General features: G+C 43.4%; 1 protein-coding gene across 16 annotated transcripts in view; it reads right to left on the bottom strand.

Moving 5' to 3' along the window:
- Nucleotides 1-5,069: 5,069 nt before the first annotated feature.
- The window catches only part of atp8a2 (ATPase phospholipid transporting 8A2), a 70,594-nt gene continuing 62,904 nt past the window's right edge, over nucleotides 5,070-12,759 (bottom strand). For 14 of the 16 annotated variants that reach the window (XM_036935001.2, XM_036935002.2, XM_036935003.2 and 11 more), the window contains 3 exons: nucleotides 12,430-12,534; nucleotides 6,918-7,012; nucleotides 5,070-6,811 (listed from right to left, as the gene is read on the bottom strand). In XM_036935001.2, coding sequence (XP_036790896.2) covers nucleotides 6,717-6,811; nucleotides 6,918-7,012; nucleotides 12,430-12,534 — 295 coding nt within the window. In that variant the 3' untranslated portion in view covers nucleotides 5,070-6,716. Of the gene's footprint in view, nucleotides 6,812-6,917; nucleotides 7,013-10,500; nucleotides 10,559-12,429; nucleotides 12,535-12,759 lie in introns of all 16 variants that reach the window. The other 2 variants (XR_016484395.1, XR_016484396.1) reach the window with 1 other exon arrangement.

Here is a 12,759-nt window from a genome sequence, read left to right as displayed (position 1 = left end):
ACAATCTTAAAATAAAGTGTTGATTCTAACTGACCTAAGACAGGGAATTTTTTACTAGGATTAAATGTCAGGAATTATGAAAAACTGAGTTTAAATATTTAGTATTTGGCTAAGGTGTATGTAAATAAGGTATTTCTAAAAACCTGTTTTCGCTTTGTCATTATGGGGTATTGTGATGTCATTATTGAATATTGTGTGTAGATTGATGATATTTGTTGTTGTCATTAATCAATTTTAGACTAAGGCTGTAACGTAACAAGATGTGGAAAAAGTCAAGGGGTCTGAATACTTTCTGAATGTACTGTAGATATGGTGACAGAGGGCAACCTGAGAGGTTAACCTGTACGTGTTCATCTACAAAGCCCTTTTGGGTAAACTTCCTTTTTACCTCTGCAGTCTGGTCTCCTTCACCACCAGCAGTTACATTACCCGGTCTGCTAGGTGGTTGCTACTTAAAGTCCCCAGGACATTCCCAGTATTAGGCAAGACTGCCTTCTCTTCTTGTGCACCAGACGCATGGAATAGTCTACAATCCATGCTTCATCTAGACATTTTAGTGCCACTGAATTCATTTAAAATGTTGATGGGAGACTTTGTTACAGAGGAGTATAAATGTTTTTTTCCCGGATGGATCATGTTGTTGTATTATATTGTATTGTTGTACGTTTTAATTCTGTAATGTATTGATTGTTGCCTCCTTCTTGGCCAGGTCTCCCTTGAAAAAGAGACTCTGGGTCTCAATGGGGTTTTCCTGGTTAAATAAAAAATAACTTGTTTTACGGCTCTTGACAATTCCCTTATTTATTATCTTACGTGAATGATTGTTGTACATTCCTTTGACATATTTTGTTAGAGATTCTCCGGAGATTCTAGACGTACTGTATCAAATACTTTCTCAAAATCTGCTCTAAAGATGAAACCGGTTTTCCTTGCATTCTCATAGTTTTCCATTATTTACAGTAGTTTAATGTTGTCTCCAATATATCTTAAGATATATATCAATATAATATGTATATCAATAATATATCTTAGGAATTCTGATTAATAATGTCCGGTAGGACCTTTTTTATTCTGAGTAATACATTTTTCCAATATTTTTACATCACAACATTGAACGGTGAAGGAGGTGTGTTCTTGGCACGTCTCTATGGAAACTAGGGGGGACTAGGATGTGGGGTGGGGACGCGTAGATGGAGAGAGAGAGATTAAATGGATCTAAGGCTCCTACTAGGGAGAAGAAATTGATTCCCCACATTGGAGACGAGCGGCTGCAGGTTGGAGCTGGGCTGGAGGCTTGGAGACGTCCAGGAAGGTGGGTGTGGGAACCCCATGCTGCTCCATACTGATCAGGAACAGAAGTTTAATAGGGATGCTAACGGGTCATGGCTGGCTTGTAGTGTATTCACAGTTTACATCTAGAATGTAGATTCATCACATTAACTTGGAGTAAATGTATTCCATCTCTTTCTGTGAAACTGGCCGTAAGTTTACTATTTTGACTGTCCATCTCGTGTTCTCCTCCAACATGCTCTCAGCCTTCATTCACTTTGAGTGTCTATTTACTGACCCTACTCTCTTTCTCAATGTTCTCATTGATTAAGTAACCTAAACCTGAACTGCTAATCTATCTTGCATTAGACCGTTAAATTGTGCTTTTTCTTAACGCATTGGAGTACATTTCCCTGACCTTTGCCTTCCTGCCCTTACGTGTCCTTAACACAGATTTGGCAGACACTGCTTTCACACAGACCACAACACACCATATAGGGTTGGAAGCAACAATGCACACATTCTACAGAATATTTATTGAAATGTTATCTATGCGGACTTTCCAAAATACTGCTTATTGATGGAGTTGAACTGGAATTCCATTGAAGTACACGACCGGTCAAAGGTTTGGGGTCACTTTGAAATGTCCTTGTTTTCCTTGAAAATATACATGAAATGAGTTGCAAAATGAATAGGAAATATAGTCAAGACGTTGACAATGTTATAAATAGTGATTTTTAATTGAAATAACAAACTTTACTTTCGTTAAAGAATCCTCAATTTGCAGCAATTACAGCCTTGCAGACCTTTGGCATTCTAGTTGTCAATTTGTTGAGGTAATCTGAAGAGATTTCACCCCATGCTTCATGAAGCACCTCCCACAAGTTGGATTGGCTTGATGGGCACTTCTTACGTACCATACGGTCAAGCTGCTCCCACAACAGCTCAATAAGGTTGAGATCCGGTGACTGTGATGGCCACTCCATTATAGACAGAATACCAGCTGACTGCTTCTTCCCTAAATAGTTATTGCATAGTTTGGAGCTGTGCTTTGGGTCATTGTCCTGTTGTAGGAGCAAATTGGCTCCAATTAAGCGCCATCCACAGGGTATGGCATGGCATTGCAAAATGGAGTGATAGCCTTCCTTCTTCAAGTTCCCTTTCACCCTGTACAAATCTCCCACTTAACCATCACCAAAGCACCCCCGGACCATCACATTGCCTCCACCATGCTTGACTGATGGCGTCAAGCACTCCTCCAGGATCTTTTCATTTTTTCGGTCTCACAAATGTTCTTCTTTGTGATCCGAACGCCTCAAACTTAGATTTGTCTGTCCATAACACCTTTTTCCAATCTTCCTCTGTCCAGTGTCTGTGTTATTTTGCCCATCTTAATATTTTATTTCTATTGGCCAGTCTGAGGTATGGCTTTTTCTTTGCAACTATGCCTAGAAGGCCAGCATCCCGGAGTCGCCTCTTCACTGTTGACGTTGAGACTGGTGTTTTGCGGGTACTATTTAATGAAGCTGCCAGTTGAGGACTCGTGAGGTATCTGTTTCTCAAACTAGACACTTACAGTGCCTTGCGAAAGTATTCGGCCCCCTTGAACTTTGCGACCTTTTGCCACATTTCAGGCTTCAAACATAAAGATATAAAACTGTATTTTTTTGTGAAGAATCAACAACAAGTGGGACACAATCATGAAGTGGAACGACATTTATTGGATATTTCAAACTTTTTTAACAAATCAAAAACTGAAAAATTGGGCGTGCAAAATTATTCAGCCCCTTTACTTTCAGTGCAGCAAACTCTCTCCAGAAGCTCAGTGAGGATCTCTGAATGATCCAATGTTGACCTAAATGACTAATGATGATAAATACAATCCACCCGTGTGTAATCAAGTCTCCGTATAAATGCACCTGCACTGTGATAGTCTCAGAGGTCCGTCAAAAGCGCAGAGAGCATTATGAAGAACGAGGAACACACCAGGCAGGTCCGAGATACTGTTGTGAAGAAGTTTAAAGCCGGATTTGGATACAAAAAGATTTCCCAAGCTTTAAACATCCCAAGGAGCACTGTGCAAGCGATAATATTGAAATGGAAGGAGTATCAGACCACTGCAAATCTACCAAGACCTGGCCGTCCCTCTAAACTTTCAGCTCATACAAGGAGAAGACTGATCAGAGATGCAGCCAAGAGGCCCATGATCACTCTGGATGAACTGCAGAGATCTACAGCTGAGGTGGGAGACTCTGTCCATAGGACAACAATCAGTCGTATATTGCACAAATCTGGCCTTTATGGAAGAGTGGCAAGAAGAAAGCCATTTCTTAAAGATATCCATAAAAAGTGTTGTTTAAAGTTTGCCACAAGCCACCTGGGAGACACACCAAACATGTGGAAGAAGGTGCTCTGGTCAGATGAAACCAAAATTGAACTTTTTGGCAACAATGCAAAACGTTATGTTTGGCGTAAAAGCAACACAGCTCATCACCCTGAACACACCATACCCACTGTCAAACATGGTGGTGGCAGCATCATGGTTTGGGCCTGCTTTTCTTCAGCAGGGACAGGGAAGATGGTTAAAATTGATGGGAAGATGGATGGAGCCAAATACAGGACCATTCTGGAAGAAAACCTGATGGAGTCTGCAAAAGACCTGAGACTGGGACGGAGATTTGTATTCCAACAAGACAATGATCCAAAACATAAAGCAAAATCTACAATGGAATGGTTCAAAAATAAACATATCCAGGTGTTAGAATGGCCAAGTCAAAGTCCAGACCTGAATCCAATCGAGAATCTGTGGAAAGAACTGAAAACTGCTGTTCACAAATGCTCTCCATCCAACCTCACTGAGCTCGAGCTGTTTTGCAAGGAGGAATGGGAAAAAATTTCAGTCTCTCGATGTGCAAAACTGATAGAGACATACCCCAAGCGACTTACAGCTGTAATCGCAGCAAAAGGTGGCGCTACAAAGTATTAACTTAAGGGGGCTAAATAATTTTGCACGCCCAATTTTTCCGTTTTTGTTTGTTAAAAAAGTTTGAAATATCCAATAAATGTCGTTCCACTTCATGATTGTGTCCCACTTGTTGTTGATTCTTCACAAAAAAATACAGTTATATCTTTATGTTTGAAGCCTGAAATGTGGCAAAAGGTCGCAAAGTTCAAGGGGGCCGAATACTTTCGACAGGCACTGTATGTACTTGTCCTCTTGCTCGGTTGTGCACCGGGGGCTCCCACTCCTCTTTTTATTCTGGTTAGAGCCAGTTTGTGCTGTTCTGTGAAGAGAGTAATACACAGCGTTGTATGAGATCTTCAGTTTCTTGGCAATTTCTCACATGGAATAGCCTTAATTTCTCAGAACAAGAATAGAATGACGAGTTTCAGAAGAAAGTTCTTTGTTTCTTGTTAATTGCATGATCTAATGATCAATGATCAATTAGCTAATCCAAGTTTATAATGTTAAAAGGCTAACACAACGTGCCATTGGAACACAGGAGTGATGGTTGCTGATAAATGTAGATATTACATAAAAAACAATTTCCAGCTACAATAGTCATTTACAACATTAATAATGTCTACACTGTATTTCTGATCAATTTGATGTTATTTTAATGGACAAAAATGTTGCCTCTCTTTCAAAAACAAGGACATTTCTAAGTGACCCCAAACTTTTGAACGGTAGTGTATATATGTAGCACCTGTTATTAGTTAACATCCTCAATTATAACTCCAGGTAAATTATAGTGGGTAGTATAGTGTATAGCCCAGAGAAAGGAGAACAAACACAGGCATTAAAAGACAGAGACACAAGTCCATTTTATTCAACAAAAATAAGTCCATAGATTAATTGAGAACCCAACAAACAGAGGAAGCACTACAAGCCAGGCTGCTGCTAACTCGGCCTCCTGGGGCGACAGGCAGGACCGCAGGAATCACAGCAGCGGTGGAATACAAGGGAAAATAGATTCAACCAAGCAGGAAGAGGAGACGTGCTGCAGATGAGGGGGAGAGAGACGAGGAGGTCACTGATCCAGAGAGTGCAAGAGTGAGAGAGAGAGAGAAAAGCAGAGAGAGAAAAGCAGAGAGAGAAAAGCAGAGAGAGATAGAAAAGTAGTGAAAGGGAGAATAAGAGTTAAAGAAGCTGATGGAGGTGGTCTACAGGGTGCCCCCTCCTTCTCTCCAATCCCCCTCTTCAGCTCTCTGAGAGGAATCCCTCCTAGGCCAGTGTGTGTTTGGTGTTTATGTTAAAGTGCCCCCCCTCCTCTTCCCCCCTTTCTCCCATGGCCACGGTGATGACGGATGAGTTAAACCCCTGCTCAGGAGAGGGAGATGTGAGGGAGTGTGGACACGGACACGGACACACGCGCGAGCAGCACGCACGCACGCACGCGAGCAGCACGCACGCACGCACGCACGCACACACACACAGGAGGGCAGATACATACAGAAGCACAGCCATGCACACGGACAAAGACGCACAGGTGCATAAACTAAACCCAGTCCATGCTATGATTAGATACACATTAGTCTCTGTGGTTGATTTATTCTGTCTGTTTGTGTGGTTGTGATTACTCATGCCTGTGTGTCTGTGTGTGTGTGTGTGTGATTTATATATATATATATACACACATACACACACACAGTGGGGAGAACAAGTATTTGATACACTGCCGATTTTGCAGGTTTTCAATTTTTTGCAATTGTATCCCTGATGTCCTTACAGAGCCTTCTGGTCTTGGCCATTGTGGAGAGGTTGGAGTCTGTTTGATTGAGTGTGTGAACAGGTGTCTTTTATACAGGTAACGAGTTCAAACAGGTGCAGTTAATACGGGTAATGAGTGGAGAACAGGAGGGATTCTTAAAGAAAAACTAACAGGTCTGTGCGAGCCAGAATTCTTACTGGTTGGTAGGTGATCAAATACTTATGTCATGCAATAAAATGCAAATTATTTACTTAAAAATCATACAATGTGATTTTCTGGATTTTTGTTTTAGATTCCGTCTCTCACAGTTGAAGTGTACCTATGATAAAAATGACAGACCTCTACATGCTTTGTAAGTAGGAAAACCTGCAAAATTGGCAGTGTATCAAATACTTGTTCTCCCCACTGGATATATATATATATATAGATATATATATATATATATATATATATATATATATATATATATGTGTGTGTGTGTGTGTGTGTGTGTGTGTAGAGCGGAGACCAGGTTGGACAGTATAGACGGGACTCCATGCTTAGCAATGATCTCCAGGGGTCAAGGTCAGAGGTCAAAGTCAGTATAAGTTCCAGTAAGGCCACAGCAGGGTCGGTCACTCAGCATAGTCTGTCTCCGCGGTCGCCTTGGCAACCGTTGTGGCCACCTTGGTAACTGTTGCCAAGCGCCCCGTAGCCAGGTGGGCTGAGGGCGGGGCGGCGGGGCAGTGGGAGGGGCTAGATGCTGGGCCGTTGGCGGGTGGTATCGTAGGATCGACACACCTGTGACTGAGACACCACCCCATGTTCCTCCTGGGAGAAGGCATAGCCATCTATAGAGAGAGAAGAAGAGGGACAGGTACAGTGAGTACACCACTGTATGTTTACCTACCTACATAGAAGTAAATCTGAGGCTGGGACAAGGATAGGGATACTCACGAGACACGTTGCTCTGCTGCACAGAGTTTTTGCGGCCCACGTTGGAGGGTGTTTTCCTAAAGACCCGGGTCAACAGGTGGGCACGCTCGTTCAGACTGGAGGAGAAGAGACGGACAGGTAAATCAACCAATCACAGCCACCAATTGACAGGTTACAGGGAAAATCTCTATATCGCTATGACAGGTTAACACAACCAACACAACAGGTGGAAGTACTACTCCGAGGGATAACCAGTCGTACGACTGTGGATCACCTTTTAGTCAGGGCAATTTCTATGGCAACGAATCCTTTAGAACTAACCTGCTCTGTAGCAGGCTAACTCGGGGCTAACTCCATTTATCCTGAATGAAGTGTCTGAGCCGTGAGTTGAGGACCAAAGTAAATCAGATTCCCTCCCTCTTACAAAGATTGCAACATTATCCCCATCATTTCAGGAAGAAGACAGATTCAATATGTTATTAATCAAAAAAGGTATTGTTGTGTTTTTAACAAAAACATTTTTTAAATTTTTTATTACCAAAGTAATAAAATAAAGACGGCCCTTCTAAAAGCCTATTTCACACCATAGCCTGCAGAGTTTGAAATAACTTTTCAGCACAAATGAACATGTGGCACCGACTCGCCCATGGATTGATGTTTCAGTACTGTCTCAATGAAGAGTTTGGCGTTTGACTAGCCATGTGCGACATGTCGCAGGCTTGCAACTGCGCGTACGCTTTGACTACACTGACAGCATCATTGCATTTTGGTACACCAGAATTACATTAATTTCCAATGAAAACGCTCCGTTTGCCTTGCAGCATTGCGCTGCAGAGGCAGTTGCAGTGCGTTCGGTGTGGTGCACGTTGGATTTATGGAACATATGTGTCAAACTGTATGCCTGGACGGCTTGACAGAAATGGTAGCAGAAGGTGAATGTCAAACTTTTATTGCACACATATCCAGATGATACTGCAAACTATTTTGCGCAAGGACGTTGTCGGTGTGTTTGAAGCACTAGAGTTAGCGGCAGGCGGTCGAGCAATATCCACCGTCATAGAATGGTTGAAGCCTGAGCTGGTATGTGAAGCTAACTGAAGCTGGCTGGCTTTAGAAAATCCTGAGTAGATCTAGCTTGCTTCGTAGTATAGTCTTTGATTGTGACCGAACACTGAAGCTTAGCTTGAGTGTCTCTGGCCTGCTATACTACAGATGAAACGTTTTCAGAGCGTGAGACGATTCATTTGAAATTGAACCTGGGAGGAAGCAGCGCCGCTGGGTTAGAGGCTCGCGTCGCTCAGAGTGAAATTACACTCTAGGTTCTGGTCAAATTACGACATACAGCTCACCCCCGAGAACACTTGATCAAGTGACTCGCGCTCTGCTCATGCGGTCCAGAAGTTACAACGCCCATGTCATCCTGTCTGTGCTATCATGCCAACTCCTTGTCACTCATTCTCAGGCCAATGACTTGACAATAACAACCTTTGGCATTGGCAAGAGCACAAACAGATCTGGGACCAGGCTATGATTTCCTTCCCTTATGAAAACATATAGGTGAAAACAATGGATAGTCCACCCTATTGCTTATACCTTGAAGACCTGCAGATCTGAGGTCTTGAAGGAAAGGAACAAGGAAGTGAGAAGAGATCATTTTGTACTATTAGGACATGGCATAGGCACTTGTCTTTCCCACTAACATGGACTTTGCTGATAAAGGAAAGGAGGGAAAATGTACAACTGTGATGTGTTGTTGTCTACAGATATATTGCACTAGTTGTAAATCTCTCTGGATAAGAGTGTCTGCTAAATGACTAAAATGTCCATGTAAATAGCCAAGTCCTTTTAGCATTACAGAAGTCAACTCCTGCCTAGACCTTACCCCAAGACAACCAGGGCCAGACCTGGTAGGGTAGGGGCTAGGGGGCTGGGCATATGTCTTGGCTGGTACTGAAGAGCAGATTGACATTCAGTTAATCCAATCCCATCTCATTATGTGACTGCAGGGCAAACAGACAGCCATGTTAAGCCCCCCGCCCCCATTCCTCCTGCTCTCTCTCCAGAGGAAGACTACACCCTCTGTTTTCCAGGACAAACACCATCATCCCTCCTCTAAACATTCACGCTCACATGCAAACACGTACAAATTCACACAGACAGACACGCATACATCCCCCAGCCTTCCTCTCTCTCAATCCTCCTCACTAATGGCAACGCTAAACATTCTGTTAACAGTATCCAAACAGAACAGAATGTTTCCTAACAGAATGCTTCCCAGATTGTCTGATTCCGCTGTGGAACACGGTAGGTTACTTCTCTAGATCAGGCAGCCAATGAGGCATTAAATCACATGAGGGGTTTCCCTGGCACTGGGGCAGGGGCCCTGATCCGATCCACAGAGTGTGTGGACCCGGGCCAGCCTCCCCAAGGTTACACTGCTGAGCAAGCAGCAGGGACCTATTCTTTATGGTACCACAGGGAACTTAGACCTGGTGTGTTTGGCAAAGCCTGAAAAAACGTTCTGAAGTTTTGCAACCGTATCATTCGCCAAAGAAAATTAGGTCTGCTAAATCGATGACAAGGTGAATGAATGAAGAACAAATTGATAGACTAAAAAATAAATATATAAATAGCACATCTGTAAAGTCATGCCTGAATCCGTCGCCCCTGTAGTGTCGCTGTCTGAAAGGGGAGTGAGACTCCAAACAGTCCAAGAACGCTCCACATCTAATTACTTCCCCAGAGAAACGTTGGTCCTCTACCTTTCCCATCCTCGTCCCAATCCTCTCCCGTTATGAAATACAAATACAGATGTGTGCGTTTCTCCTCTGTGCCTCTCACACTCCTCAATGCTTTCCATGGTCGTCGCTGGGGGTTCCTACCTATGTCTGGGAGAAGGTTCAGCCCAGGCCAAGGGCCTCACCTCCATGCTAGGGAAGGCTGTGTGCACCCATCCATCCAAAAACAACACCCTGCCTCCCCTCCCTGTCCCCAAGCACCTCCCCAGCCCACCTCTGTCCGAGCCAGTTCTCTGTTCTGGACTGTTGGCCTAGCCGTCTCACTGGATGATTGAGGACTATTGTTCCTGCCCAAAGCCCACCAAAGAGCCCCATCCACAGCCAATATCCCACACAACCGCCCCTCAAATGGCCAAACCTCAGTCTTCCATCTCCCACTCCATTCCTCAACCTAATATAGCCAAATACCTCCAATGTTTTAAAGCCCCTTCTAACATGATCAACACTGAATGGTTCTACTCCTTATCTTATGATAGATACACTGACTACAACCCACGATACAAAACAAACACACACACAAACGGCTAACTCTAACACACAACCTCAGAGGCTACAGCACACTCAGTCCTTACAGCAGTGCAAACCTGTCCACTTCCTGACTCGACACAATCAGATGGAGAGATAGGAAAAAGAAGATGGGGAAGGAAAAGAAAGAGACAGTATGAAACATGAGTGCTGAGGTGGGTGAGTGAGAGAGTAGGATGCAGTGAGAGAGACGGGGGAGGAGTCTTGCAGAGCGGAGCAGGAGCAGACACACCGGTCAGAGTTCACACAGTGAGCCAGGTCAAACCAAGCCAAGGTGCTACCTGTGTCTGTCTGTGCCCTGAGCTCTGGGGCTAGGGGACCTCAGGGTTGGCTTTGGCCCTGTGGATGGGTCAACCATGTTACCAACAGGTCATGGTTACATCACTCTCATACAGTGCCTTGCGAAAGTATTCGGCCCCCTTGAACTTTGCGACCTTTTGCCACATTTCAGGCTTCAAACATAAAGATATAAAACTGTATTTTTTTGTGAAGAATCAACAACAAGTGGGACACAATCATGAAGTGGAACGACATTTATTGGATATTTCAAACTTTTTTAACAAATCAAAAACTGAAAAATTGGGCGTGCAAAATTATTCAGCCCCTTTACTTTCAGTGCAGCAAACTCTCTCCAGAAGTTCAGTGAGGATCTCTGAATGATCCAATGTTGCCCTAAATGACTAATGATGATAAATACAATCCACCCGTGTGTAATCAAGTCTCCGTATAAATGCACCTGCAATGTGATAGTCTCAGAGGTCCGTTAAAAGCGCAGAGAGCATCATGAAGAACAAGGAACACACCAGGCAGGTCCGAGATATTGTTGTGAAGAAGTTTAAAGCTGGATTTGGATACAAAAAGATTTCCCAAGCTTTAAACATCCCAAGGAGCACTGTGCAAGCGATAATATTGAAATGGAAGGAGTATCAGACCACTGCAAATCTACCAAGACCTGGCCGTCCCTCTAAACTTTCAGCTCATACAAGGAGAAGACTGATCAGAGATGCAGCCAAGATGCCCATGATCATTCTGGATGAACTGCAGAGATCTACAGCTGAGGTGGGAGACTCTGTCCATAGGACAACAATCAGTCGTATATTGCACAAATCTGGCCTTTATGGAAGAGTAGCAAGAAGAAAGCCATTTCTTAAAGATATCCATAAAAAGTGTTGTTTAAAGTTTGCCACAAGCCACCTGGGAGACACACCAAACATGTGGAAGAAGGTGCTCTGGTCAGATGAAACCAAAATGGAAATTTTTGGCAACAATGCAAAACGTCAAACATGGTGGTGGCAGCATCATGGTTTGGGCCTGCTTTTCTTCAGCAGGGACAGGGAAGATGGTTAAAATTGATGGGAAGATGGATGGAGCCAAATACAGGACCATTCTGGAAGAAAACCTGATGGAGTCTGCAAAAGACCTGAGACTGGGACGGAGATTTGTCTTCCAACAAGACAATGATCCAAAACATAAAGCAAAATCTACAATGGAATGGTTAAAAAATAAACATATCCAGGTGTTAGAATGGCCAAGTCAAAGTCCAGACCTGAATCCAATCGAGAATCTGTGGAAAGAACTGAAAACTGCTGTTCACAAATGCTCTCCATCCAACCTCACTGAGCTCAAGCTGTTTTGCAAGGAGGAATGGGAAAAAATGTCAGTCTCTCGATGTGCAAAACTGATAGAGACATACCCCAAGCGACTTACAGCTGTAATCGCAGCAAAAGGTGGCGCTACAAAGTATTAACTTAAGGGGGCTGAATAATTTTGCACGCCCAATTTTTCAGTTTTTGATTTGTTTAAAAAGTTTGAAATATCCAATAAATGTCGTTCCACTTCATGATTGTGTCCCACTTGTTGTTGATTCTTCACAAAAAAATACAGTTTTATATCTTTATGTTTGAAGCCTGAAATGTGGCAAAAGGTCGCAAAGTTCAAGCGGGCCGAATACTTTCACAAGGCACTGTATATGGTATACGCTAGACATTAAAACACTGGCACATCAATCTGGCACATCAATCTAAATAAAAAATCTTACAGACTTTGTAACAAAACCTTTAAAAATGGGGGGACCCCTCAGTCCAAGGAATTATCATTACCTCACATGGATATGCTATGAAAATGACATGAACGATGTCGCAGTAAGTTCAGTAAAGCCCCCCCCCCCCAAACTGTGATCCCATGATGCAGTGTGTTTGTGTGAGTCTGACCTGCGCCCGCTGGCGTCTCGGAGCACGGCAGCCCCCGGGTCTACAGCCCTGGCCTCCAGCTCCTGAACCTCTTCCAGAAGAGACTTCTTCACAGTGCGACGACCCCTACAACACATTCACAGGATTATGTTGCTCGTCAGGATTTCACAGGTTTTTTGGGGTGATATCTGCGGGCAAAAATGCTTGATTTCTTTGGCATCGCAAATTGCTAACTTTTTCTGTCAGGGAAATATTTGCTGACGTGTGGCTTGACTGAACCATTGTTCATGTGGTAAAAGTGTGGTGATTGGTTAAAATTGCGAGCCCACTTTTTATAGTGTGGTGTTCAGA

The sequence above is a fragment of the Oncorhynchus mykiss genome, chromosome 11 (genome assembly GCF_057628025.1).
Source record: "Oncorhynchus mykiss isolate SJ-2025 chromosome 11, ASM5762802v1, whole genome shotgun sequence".
Lineage (NCBI taxonomy): Eukaryota > Metazoa > Chordata > Actinopteri > Salmoniformes > Salmonidae > Oncorhynchus > Oncorhynchus mykiss.
This window is presented reverse-complemented; position numbering and strand designations above follow the sequence as displayed.